Raw genomic sequence first — 12,600 nt, forward strand, 5'->3', positions numbered from 1 at the left:
AGGAAATTGCTGAAGCTGACTAGAAGAAGACAGATCAGGAGGCTATTGCCTACAATCAAAAGGCAGCTGAGTTCTTTCAAGTGACCACTTGCGCAAACCAGTGCAGTCTAAAGGTGGCGAAACATGCTTCCCAGTTGGAGCAGTATAGATCGGAACAGATGCGGCTGAATGCAGGTAGGACAGTGCATCAGCCATTTCGCAGACGATGCAGAGACGTCTTCTCCAAGTCATTGGGAAATCTTCTGATGGGTTTTGTAGATGATCGAAAAGGCTTCTGCTGGGAATGAACTCGTAGACCAACATAGGCACCTCTGTCTCAAGACAACATCCTAAGATCCTGACAACGTTTCTGTGGTTAATCTGAGATATAAGGATGATCTCGTTGATGAACTCTTCATAATTTTTTTATCTTTAAACAATATTATACATGAAAAATGTTTAAATATGCATATTATGTATGGTGCAGGATATAGAGGTTTAGTTATGCATAATATCCAAATGATTTATTTTGAATATGGATACATAGATTTAAGAAAATTCGGTCCAGACGCAAAGGGTTTTTCAGTATGCAAGTGCTTGTCTTGTTATATATTAATGTTATTATGTTTGTTAATTTATATATATATATATATATATATATATATATATATTTAACCTAGAATATTTATATTAAATTTAAGATTAGCATATCCTTTAATATTTATTGGTTCATTTAGGTATATGTAGCCCAAAACTAAAAGACAAAATTGTTATAATGAAAATTAATAATCTTTTATAAAATTAAAGACATTTTAGATAAAATTGAGTATTTCATCAAAGATATAATTTGGGAATGATCATCTTTTAACGGCATTGAAGTTTTAAATCATAAGATGAGTTTATTACGATAACAATTTCCAAAACCGGATTTAGAGTTATAGATACACTAATATTTTAAATTCAGATCGCACTAATGGTCAGATCGGGTTAGACCGTGAAGCAAAAAAACATATTCAGATAAAAACTTGATTTGTATGTAATTTACTATAAAAAATCAACTTTGTCAATTTTTAATTGTTATAACTATTGCAAAAATTGTTATAGAAATATTTAAAGTCAAAATATTTCTTTTATGTCTAAAGTTAAAATATTGATTTTATATTTGATTTTATCTAAGTATTCTTAAATTTTATTTTATAATAATTAAACTTAATTATATTTTTAATTTAAGATAACTAACAAAATATATAAATATAGTTTTATTTTCATTCTATGATTGAATTTAATTGAATTCAGTTGAGCTCGATTGAATCCAAATCGAGCTACACATGATCTAAAAATAATTGGTTTCATTACCGATTTCAAAAACATCACATTTCTAAAACAAGGAACTGCATATTATTCATATGAAACCAATATTAATCAAAAGAAAGAAATAACATTACTTGAGTGTTGAGAGTTGACAATCAAAAGAGTATACTGTGTATATAACGAAAATGAGACTGAAAAAAAAAAAAAAAGGTCTGCCCACGTTGGTTATTATTAAGTTTAGGATCTGATGAAATAGAGAGTGGCCATTTAATGCAAACCGTATAACATAAGCAACGGGACCTGACTCAAACTTGATTCCATACTCCACCGATCTTATTCTATCATCGTGGCCGTCTATTGTTCCCTCTTCGAAAGATGTACGGTTCACGTTTCTTCTGGTTTTTAGAAACCGAGTCAGACGGAGTTAAAGTTAAATCTTAACTCTAAATATTTTGTATTCACATTACAAATGTCTGACCATTTGGTAATTTTATAACATATCTTTTTCTCTAATCTCCGTTCTTTGAGAGAGAAAACAAAAGAAGAAGAGAGACGTTAGGGGTTCTTCTTGTATTATCCTCAGATTTCAGCACAGAGACGATAGTTTTGGACTGTAGCTTGCTCCCACAATCTTTCTTAAGCTTCCTCACCGCACAGGTCAAAGGCTCTACATTTCTTTTCTTGGTTCTCTTATTCTTATCCTTTGGTGGGTTCTTTTATTTGAGGTTTTGAATTAATAGATGAAAGGTTTCCATGGAAAAGTTTCCATTTTTAGAATTAAAAACATGCTTTTTGGAGATTTCTTGTCCAGTTAGTCATCCACAGTTGAATCTGTCTGTCTTGAAGGACCTGCGAATTTCTTGATTTTTTTTTGAAAAAAGAGGATTCAAAGCTTCTAAACTTAAGTTAGAAGCTTTATCTACTCATCCACAGTTTAATATATCTGAAGGGCCCTGTTGTTCATTTTCTTGACTATATGAGAAGATTTCAAGGCTTCTAAACGTTTATTAATTGTCTTCGTTGCAGCTTTTGTCATTTCAAGGTTCTGCAGTCTCTCCGAAGCTAATTAGCCATCATCTCAGTGTGTTCACTTCAATATAGTCCAGTAATGCTAAGATTCTTCTTGCAAGTAGAATAATAATTTGAAAGGACTGTTTGTCGTTGTTATATATGATGGATAGAAACAGACAACAGCATCCGTTCCAACAACACCCTATGGAACCTGGTGGGTATGTGAATGACTATGTCCCTCAACCTCAAGCATTTACTCCTGATCAAACAGTCAACACGAGTGCTAATGCTCGGCCTCCCAATACTTCAGAAGTTAGGCCGGGGCTTCATTACTCCATACAAACAGGAGAGGAGTTCTCTCTCGAGTTTCTGCGAGATCGGGTGATTTCTCAAAGGTCTGCAAACCCTAATGCAGCTGGTGACATGGTGGGAAATGGGATGAGGGAGTACGAGAGAACAAACTACCCGCTTCATGAGTTTGGTAATAAACTCGGGCATATCCAGTCAGCACCAGAAGCTTCGTTATGTCATGATACAAGTTTAGGCAACTTTCATGGATATTCATCTTCTTCAGCCTCAGGTAGTGTAACAGCAAAGGTTAAAGTCCTTTGCAGCTTTGGTGGGAAGATACTCCCACGTCCGGGAGATTCAAAGCTTAGATACGTTGGAGGCGAAACTCACATTATATCCATAAGAAGGGACATATCTTGGCAGGAGCTCAGGGCAAAAGTTCTTGAAATCTACTACCAGACTCATGTTGTCAAGTATCAGCTTCCCGGCGAAGATCTCGACGCCTTGGTGTCTGTAACGTGCGATGAAGATCTCGGGAACATGATGGAGGAGTATAATGAGATGGAGAACCGTGGGGGTTCGCAGAAGCTTAGAATGTTTCTGTTCTCTGTCGCTGATTTGGATGGTTCTCTCTTGAGGGTTAAGCCAAATGATGTTGACTCTGAGTTTCAGTATGTTGTAGCTGTAAATGATATGGACATTGGATCAAGAAGCAACTCAACTCTTAATGGATCTGCTAACAATTTAGCTGAGATGGATGTTAGGAACAACACCGAAGCCATCAACATCAACAACGGTGTTGCCCCTTCGCAGTTACAATCCTCTTTACAGTACTCTGACTCTGCACCACAAAGCTCGTTGCTGCAGTATCCTCAATCTATACCACCCCATGCTGCGTTTCAGTTTCAGCAAGCTGTTCCTCCCAGTTCTACTCTTCAGTATGCTCAGTCCATTCCGCCAAGTCCTTCTCTTCAGTATCCTCAGTCTGTTCTCCCAGGTTCCACTCTTCAGTATCCACCAAGCTCTTATGGAATGTACCCACAATATTATGAAGAACGGCAGCAGTTCCCAATGCATCATGAACACAGTTCTTCCAATTACTCTATTTCCATACCTTTCCAAGGGCAGCCATACCCTCACCCTGGTGGTGCCATACAGCAAAACGCAGCAGTGCAGGGAAGAGAGGTAAACGTTAAACCTGAGATGAGAGTTCGTGAGAATAATATAGAGCCGGAATCTCGCCAGAATCCTCCTCAAGTGGACAATCTCGAGGTTAAGAATCACTGCGAAGCTCTTCCGGAGCCATCAGTTTCCGCAACTGTACCTAGCCAGGATGCTACGACACATATGTTGCCCCCAAGAAGAGACCCACGACAGAACACTCCTATAAAGCCTCCTGCTACATACCGTGATGCTGTTGTTCGTGAGCAGGTTCCTGTATCTGGTGGTGAGGATGATCAGCTTTCGACATCAAGTGGTCTTGCTCAAACTGACTCTGAGTCAAATTTAATCGATCTTGATTACTCGGAGCCTTCACCACCCACACGGAGAGTGTACCGTTCTGAGAGGATACCTCGTGAACAGTTGGAAATGCTAAACCGCTTGTCAAAGTCTGATGACTCGTTAGGCTCTCAGTTCTTAATGTCTCATTCACAAGCCAACACTGGGCAGCAGCAGCAAGATCCTGCAAAACAAGGAGAGGGTAAATCACATGAAATTGGGGCATTGAATGAGCAAAAGATTTTAAACCCTGACACTACCAACAATAACAACATGGTTAATGGTGGAGGTACGGAGGCTGAAGCTCCTAATCTTAGCCATAAAGACACAGCCACCAATCATGTTATCCCTGAAGACCAAGCTTCCCCAGGTGTTGTTATTGACATCAATGATCGGTTTCCTCAGGACTTCCTTTCTGAAATATTTGCAAAGGCACTCTCTGAAGACGGGCCACCAGGGGACGTCAGTGCATATCAGCATGATGGTGCCGGTGTTAGTTTGAATGTAGAGAATCATGATCCTAAGAACTGGTCTTATTTTCGGAAACTGGCCGATGAACAGTTCAGTGAAAGAGATCTCCCACCTGGCTTTCCATCTGACATGGAAGATAGCAGAGGGATTACCAAGTTGCACCACGTCGCTCCAGTGGCCAGAGATGGCATTTCAACAGAGAACCGCGCTGATCCTCAGCAGAATTTAGGTCAAGCTTATGTTGGTGGCGCAAATGAGGATGCACAGATGAAGGTCACAGAGAGTGAGGAGTTTGGTGCTATGGTTGAGAATCTAAGGACGCCAGATAGTGGACATGAGGTATAAGTTTCTTATATCATGATATTCCAAAACGAGAATGCACTAATGGGGATGAATACTTGTAGGATGAAAAGACAGAAACAAGGAATGCTGTTCCTCCACTTGGTTCGTCTCCGGCAGATTATGACTTACAGGTATTATGATGGACTTTAGAATCTTACACCTGGTAGAACTTTTACTTTATTTTGCATTTGAAGAAAGGATTAGTCTTCCACTTGGTTCTAACCTTTGTCTGTCTTTTTTGTTCTTAATTGTTTGTAGATCATTATGAATGATGATCTCGAGGAGCTAAAGGAACTTGGTTCTGGCACGTTTGGTACAGTGTATCATGGGAAATGGAGAGGATCAGATGTTGCCATCAAGAGGATAAAGAAGAGTTGCTTTGCTGGTCGATCATCTGAACAAGAAAGATTAGTGAGTGTTTCTGCATTGCTAAGACTTGTAACTTTGGTTGTCGTGAGATCTAATGCAATCCCTTTTTTTTATTGTTTCCTAGACTGGTGAATTCTGGGGAGAAGCTGGAATACTTTCAAAGCTTCATCATCCAAATGTGGTTGCATTTTACGGTGTTGTAAAAGATGGACCTGGTGGAACATTGGCTACTGTAACAGAGTACATGGTTGATGGTTCTCTAAGACATGTTCTACTCAGAAAAGATAGGTACGAATCTCTCTTTCTTTTTACGTCTCAGTGTTATCTTATCTGATGAACGGTTAAAACATTCTTTGCTTTTCATTCTTATGTTCCCAGACACCTGGATCGTCGTAAGAGACTAATCATTGCCATGGACGCTGCATTTGGAATGGAATATTTGCACGCCAAGAACATTGTTCACTTCGATTTGAAATGTGACAACTTACTTGTGAACCTCAAAGATCCTTCTCGCCCAATCTGCAAGGTAAAAAAAACTTCATTCATATCATATGATGTCTTTGAACAAAAGCAGACTTTGCGTGTTTAATACTTTTCACTCGTTTTGTTTCTTCTTCCTCAAGGTTGGTGACTTTGGCTTGTCGAAAATTAAAAGAAATACGTTGGTATCTGGCGGTGTACGTGGAACCCTTCCATGGATGGCACCAGAGCTTCTAAACGGCAGCAGCAGCAAAGTTTCAGAGAAGGTAAACAATATAAAATGTACCACTAGTGAATAAAAAGAAACCTTTCTGAGTTATTACTTTTATACCTGCAGGTCGATGTCTTCTCTTTTGGTATAGTCTTGTGGGAGATTCTAACCGGAGAGGAACCATATGCCAATATGCACTATGGTGCTATAATAGGTGCGTGTTTATAGTATAGACTTACGACCCTTGGTTTGATATAGAAACTGACTAATGTTTTGGTTCAGTTGTGTCTCTGATATGGAATAAAGGAAACATCTGTATATTTTGTCTTGTCGGCTTATATGTCTTGGACACGACTGTGTCTTAACAACTCATGAAATTTACGGTCAAGTGCAGGTGGGATAGTGAACAACACACTGAGGCCGACCATACCAAGTTACTGTGATTCAGACTGGAGAGTACTAATGGAGGAATGTTGGGCGCCTATTCCAACGGCAAGGCCATCCTTCACTGAGATAGCTGATCGTTTACGTGTGATGTCAACTGCTGCAACTTCCAACCAATCCAAACCACCAGCTCACAATAAGGCTTCAAAGTAAAAGAGTCTTTCTTCTTTGTAGACTTTCTATACTCGTGTTTGGGTCAGGAGGAAGATATTTGTTGACCCTTTTCTCCTTTCCCCTTTTCTTTTACCAAAACCAAAAATAAAAACAAGTTACGTAATAAAATTGGTTTGAGGCGTTGTATCAACAGGGGAAGTAGTTTACTTTAATCTCATAGTATTGTTTTTACTAATGTGGAAAACAACTTTTAACAGATACATAAAAATGTTTCTTACCAGAAGATTTTATTCAGAGACTATAAGTAAGAACATTTGTATACATTGATTCTCAGAGATTTGCTGATCAAAATGCACTTGAGAGAGCAAAATTTGAAGATGACTTTAGTCTATCAGTTTTCTTCTACGGATTTTCTCGTTTTGCTCCGTTTCTTAAGCATCCCTTTATCCGCAAGTGTTTTACGTTTCAGTTTCTTTAACCTTGTCTTCGAATCCATTGTCTAGCATCTTCATCATACCCTTTTAGCTTTTGATATCTGCAGATATCAGCTTGGGTAAACCTCAGGCCTTTGCTTGAAGTTAAAATACCTTGATATATGCCAATTCTCAAAAAAAAAAAAAAACCTTGATATATATATATATATATATATATATATATATATATATATATATATATATATATATATATTATATATATATATATTTTAAATACCTTGATATATATTCATATCTTGTGGCTAATAACTGATCTTACTTTCCTTTCTTTCAAGATAAACTAAAACACAATACTAGAACATCAAGACTAGGCCAAATATAAAAGATACCTGCAGATAATGTTTCTTTCTGTACAGTTTAGGAGCCTGATGCGCTCAAATGTGTATTATCCGAAACAGATTTGAACTCTTTTGTTTGGTTGCACTTATTTTCTTTGTTCAATGTTTGGTTGCACTTTCTTTTTGTTCAATGTTTGGTTATACTTTATACAACCTTTTCCACTCTTGCATGTTCACCCATATCTTATAGTTATATGTAACTTACATGAAACCTGCAATTCCATCGAACTGTCTCAAAAAGAACATGTGACGACTAATACATTGTTTCTTACTATAAGATTGGAGGATGTAAACAATCAATTCAAAGACTAATAAAAGTAAGAAGATTAATAAACATGGATTGTCAGAGTTTTGCTGATCAAAAGTGCACTAAGAGAACAAAATTTGAAGATGACTTTAGTCATCAGTTTTCTCTTCTGCGGCTTTTCTCGATTTGCTCCGTTTCTTAAGCATCCCTTTATCAGCAAGTGTCTTACGCTTCAGTTTCCTCCGGTCTTTGACCTTGTCTTCGAATCCATCGTCTAGCATCTTCATCATTGCCACCCTTTTAGCTTTTGATACCTGCAGATCCAGATTTATAAACTTGCGTAAGCCTCAGGCCTTTTCTCGAAGTTAAGATACCTTATATACCAAGATGGACTAAAACCTAACACCACGGTGAAGCAGCTGGTATAATTGGTATTGTACAAAACTTTTTTTTTTTTTTTGATCAAAGGTATTGTACAAAACTAAGCTATATGCATAAGACCTTCTAATGTATCACATAGCGAATCTTACCTTTGTGACTTCTAAACTGTCAGTGATCTCTCTGTAGTTGTACAGTTCCATCTGTTTTCCAACTTCAGCTTCTATCTCATGGATAAGGTTCACATCAGTCTGCAAAAGAAAATTTAGGATTAGGGTAATGAACTAGAAAACTTAAGAGACGATGCTCGTTTAATTCCATATAATCTCCAGCTATACCTCAGTGATAATGCTTACAGCCAGTCCTCCTCTACCAGCTCTAGCTGTACGTCCAACACGATGAACATAATCCCTCGGATATCTGATGATGCGAGCCAAGCGTAATATCAGTAAGCTTCAAAAAGTGAATAGACAAAAAGTGAATAGACGGATATCTGATGGTACCTTGGAATGTCATAATTGATTACAAGGTCAACAGTAGGAATGTCCAAACCACGACTGGCAACATCAGTAGCAAGCAATATCGGTACTTTTCCGGACTTGAATTTACTGAGTGCAGAGAGTCGCAAAGACTGAGAGTTAAGTGAATGCAAAGCTGCATTCTCCACCTCGAGCTCTTCAAGCATAAAACTCAACCTTTGACATGTCCTAAGCACACAAACCATGTCTAATCATAACCTACAAAATGGAATCACAAACTAATAGAATGAACTCAGTAAAAAAAAAGCTATGAATATGGAAACCTGCAGGTGGAGACAAAAATCATGGCTGATCGAATCTCCTTGTCTTCCATTTGCGACAAGATGTGGGCAAGATAAAGCTCTTTCGCATCTTTGTCTATGAAAATATACTGCTGCTTAAGCGTATCAACAGTCTTTAACCCTTCATAGGCTTCATAGAAATAAGCTTTGTTTGAAGAATGCTCAAGCAGAGTCTGCAAGTTACTTGTCATCGTAGCGGAGAACAGCAACGTTTGCCTAGTTTTGGGGAGACAGTTAAAGATGGTGCGCAACTCGTCTTGGAAACCAACATCAAGTACTCTATCCGCCTCATCCAGCACTAAGAACTAATCAAACAAACACACACACACAAAAACAATAAGACTAATTAAAAAGTTGCAACCACGCAGCAAATCAGACCTAAACTAAACTATTTTTCTTAAACCATTTTTCAAAAACTTGGTCTACGGTTCAAATAGTTGGTTTATTCGTCCGTCTAATCAATAATCCCCTTTAAAAAGCCTAATCACCGCCTAACAATTTCTAGAACTAATCAAACAAAACCACAAAAAAAAACAATAAGACTAATCAAAAGGTTGCAACCAGTGTTCTAAAAATTGGTCTAGCCACACGAATCAAACCTAAACAAAACGATTATTCAAAAAATTGAAAGCAATTTGTAGAACTAATCAAACAAAACCACAAAAGAAAAAAAAACACTAAAGACTAATCAAAAAGGCAGCAACTTTTTTGATAGGAGTAAGAAAAGGAGGAAACTTTATATATAAACAAACCTTGGTTCTAGAGAAGACAGGAGGAAGATCAGGATTGTTCTCAAGCAAAACCTTGATCCTCCCAGGAGTAGTGATCACAACATGAGGCCTCGAAACCAAGCTCCTCGTCTGCGTCAGCATATCCATCCCTCCCACCACCACCGAGCACCGCAGATTCAAACACGACCCCAATGCCTTGAACTGCTCAGCGAGCTGGAAAGCCAGCTCCCTCGTGGGCGTTACAACGAGCGCGAACACCCCGTAAGGATCCTCGGCGAGGCGGTTGAGTATCGGAAGAGCGAACGCCGCCGTTTTGCCGCTACCGGTCTGAGCTAGCCCCAGGACGTCACGTCCGGATAGTATCTTGGGGATGCAGTGGGTCTGGACGGGGGTGGGTTGCCGCATCCCGAGCTCCTTGCACGTCTCGGCTGCCCACTCGGATAGTCCGAGGGATCCGAAGGTTGTGGTGGATTGTGCGGCGGCGGCTTCGGATGAGGAGGAGCTTTTGAATTTCTCGAATTGGGGAGTGGGATCGAGCTTCTGGGGTTGGGTTTGGGGGTTTAGGGTTTTAGGGGTTTTGCGGGGTTTGGCTATGATGGTGATTCCGCGTTCTTCGTTCTCGGACGTGGGTTCCTCCATTCTCGTTGGATCAGATGAGAAAAGTGAAGAGCTTTGACGAGAGTTTATCGCCGGAGATGAAACAAGAGTCGGAGAAAGACGTTTAGCCGCCGTTTAGATTGTTGTTGGATGGTATTTGACTATTTGTAGACGCGTAAACTAGGGGTGTTCAAATCCGGTTTAGCCGAACCTGAGTATTGAACCGGATTATAAATTGGTCTTAAAATTTGATCTACGAATCCAGTTTCCAATCCAGTTTAGCCATTGCTTGTATTTTTAACGGAAGACTAGATTTTGATCTACGTTTTAAAAATGCGAGATTATTTTCGGTTGAAAGATATTTTATATAATAAATTAATAATTTTATTTATAATTTGTATATGTATATGATATTTATAAAAGCATGTTATGTGTGATAAAATTTGTATTGGGATACTTTTCAAATAAAAAATAGAATGAAACCAATTATATAAAAATGATAGGCCAAATTTAAATTAGCACCAATGACTACCTAATTGATACATAAATAGAACAATAAATCTTCGCTACCAGCCGCAGAAAAAAGTATTTACATATGATTGGAACTACATAATATAGATTCTACTGATAACATGTATAAAAATCTCATACGCAAAAGTTTGAAAATTTTGAATTTCTTACTCAATCATTAATGTTATATAAATCGAACATTTATAGCGAAAAGTAAGTACAAAAAGAAAACCTGAATGAAAATACATTGAGAGTCCAAAGCCGACTATTTTCAAAAAATAATTTTCGTATTTTATAACAAACAGAAAATTTATTGAATGGAGGTCTTGATATTTAACACCAATAGAGCGAGAAGTTTCCTAAACCCCAGAGTAGTTTTCGCCGGCTCATTAACTTTCTTATTAGTGTAGTGTCCAAATTAAATAATACTATCAAAAAACTTGCTACATGAACACAACTCCATTAATATACAATAAAATGAACACAACTCTATCACAAAGTGCATTCCCATAATTATAGAAAATATGTAATCTATGAATTTATATTATAAAAAAAAATTTGTAGAATAAATTAGGATATTAAAAAAATTATAGAGATCTATAATTATGGTAACAATATTATTTATGGTTATGAATTAAATGCTGCAAACTTATTGTTTAATGTAGATGTTTTTATATCAAATACTTTTAATATATAAGATAATTGATCATATAACATATATATATATATATATGTGTGTGTGTGTGTGTGTGTGTCACTTATACAAAATTTTATTTATTTAAGGACTTCTTAATATTATATATATATATATTAATATCTCCATCTATATTTTGAAAGCGCAAGATTTTTTGTTGTTGATAAAATTATTAATACGATTGTACTTGTTACATGTTTTATATATTTGATGAAAAAATCTGTAAATAATAATTTTAAAAATTTCTACACATTAATTTTAGATTTATTTTGGAAAGTCAACTTTTTGACATCGGAAAGTCAACTTTATTTTAAATTTTTAAATATTGATTTTAAAATAGTTAAATGTATGTTAGATTATAATTTTAAGCGCATATATTTAGTAAATTTAAGTCATATTGATTTAGAAAATAATTATTTCTACAATTTTATAATATGTGTCAATATTATGAGTAGCTGTAACATTTTTAAAATAGTTTGTTTGAAGTTAACAAATTGATTTATTAAACGTGTTCTTTGTAATTTTTTATTTAAAATTAAATATTAATATTTTTCGGTCATTTAAATGATAATTGCAACAAATATAAATATTTTAAAATATTTAAAATTCTCTTCACGTATTTTTTTAGTTGTAAATTAATCTCAGATGCTAAAATTTTTTTTCAGTTTCCAAAATAAATCAAAACAATTATGCAACAAACAAATCAATCCTAAAATTAAAGACAAGTTAAAATATGTGATTTTGTTGTTGTTCGGTTATTTAAGAAATTTTAAAACTAAATATTGTTGAATTAAATAGATTTTGTTAGGATTTAAATAGAAATCATATATTATAAATAAACAGTGGCATGAATCTGTAAATATATTCAAAATAGTAGGACACCTCAAAAAAAAATCTTCTGTTTTAATAGTATTCATGATCTATTTTAAACCGAACTTTTGGTATGTCACTTCGAAAACAATAAAGTACTTGTGTTAAACTTAAATTCATAAGCCATTAAAATATCCATTTATATTTTTATTTTTTGTAAATTCAGTTTGGAGTAAAATATACTATTTTATAATATATATATATATATATATATATGTTTGATCATGATTTTTTAATCTGTATATAATATTGTATTTATAATTTAATGAAATTTCATATAATTATAATATACACATATTAACTTCTTGTTTTTTAATTTATTTATTTAAAATGGTTTATTTTTTTACTTTAGTTTTCTATAAATTATTATTAGTTTTATGATATTTTATTTTCTTGAA

General features: G+C 35.8%; 2 protein-coding genes across 2 annotated transcripts; one reads left to right on the forward strand and one right to left on the reverse strand.

The window, feature by feature from the left end:
- The first annotated feature begins 1,753 nt into the window (after positions 1-1,753).
- LOC108812449 (uncharacterized) lies at positions 1,754-6,781 on the forward strand. Its single transcript, XM_018584709.2, has 9 exons — positions 1,754-1,947; positions 2,317-4,902; positions 4,968-5,036; positions 5,164-5,316; positions 5,399-5,562; positions 5,653-5,800; positions 5,898-6,020; positions 6,092-6,179; positions 6,360-6,781. Exons 2-9 carry the CDS (start codon positions 2,461-2,463, stop codon positions 6,560-6,562), a joined length of 3,390 nt encoding a protein of 1,129 aa, XP_018440211.1. The 5' UTR covers positions 1,754-1,947; positions 2,317-2,460; the 3' UTR covers positions 6,563-6,781.
- Positions 6,782-7,573: 792 nt separating this feature from the next.
- Positions 7,574-10,276, reverse strand: LOC108805899 (DEAD-box ATP-dependent RNA helicase 36). Its single transcript, XM_018577887.2, has 6 exons — positions 9,553-10,276; positions 8,783-9,105; positions 8,484-8,687; positions 8,319-8,400; positions 8,133-8,231; positions 7,574-7,916 (listed from the first exon to the last, which is right to left on the reverse strand). Exons 1-6 carry the CDS (start codon positions 10,168-10,170, stop codon positions 7,752-7,754), a joined length of 1,491 nt encoding a protein of 496 aa, XP_018433389.1. The 5' UTR covers positions 10,171-10,276; the 3' UTR covers positions 7,574-7,751.
- Between the last annotated feature and the right edge of the window lie 2,324 nt (positions 10,277-12,600).

This window comes from Raphanus sativus, chromosome 6 (genome assembly GCF_000801105.2).
Source record: "Raphanus sativus cultivar WK10039 chromosome 6, ASM80110v3, whole genome shotgun sequence".
NCBI lineage: Eukaryota > Viridiplantae > Streptophyta > Magnoliopsida > Brassicales > Brassicaceae > Raphanus > Raphanus sativus.

Excerpts from the sequence above, each read along its gene's own strand:
- LOC108805899 (XM_018577887.2), bottom strand. The coding sequence starts at position 10,170 with ATGGAGGAACCCACGTCCGAGAACGAAGAACGCGGAATCACCATCATA. Across the intron at positions 9,106-9,552 it reads CTGTCTTCTCTAGAACCAAG|TTCTTAGTGCTGGATGAGGC; the intron begins GTTTGTTTATAT and ends TTGTTTGATTAG. Across the intron at positions 7,917-8,132 it reads ACAGTTTAGAAGTCACAAAG|GTATCAAAAGCTAAAAGGGT; the intron begins GTAAGATTCGCT and ends CTGGATCTGCAG.
- LOC108812449 (XM_018584709.2), top strand. The coding sequence starts at position 2,461 with ATGATGGATAGAAACAGACAACAGCATCCGTTCCAACAACACCCTATG. Across the intron at positions 4,903-4,967 it reads CGCCAGATAGTGGACATGAG|GATGAAAAGACAGAAACAAG; the intron begins GTATAAGTTTCT and ends GAATACTTGTAG. Across the intron at positions 6,021-6,091 it reads GCAGCAAAGTTTCAGAGAAG|GTCGATGTCTTCTCTTTTGG; the intron begins GTAAACAATATA and ends TTATACCTGCAG.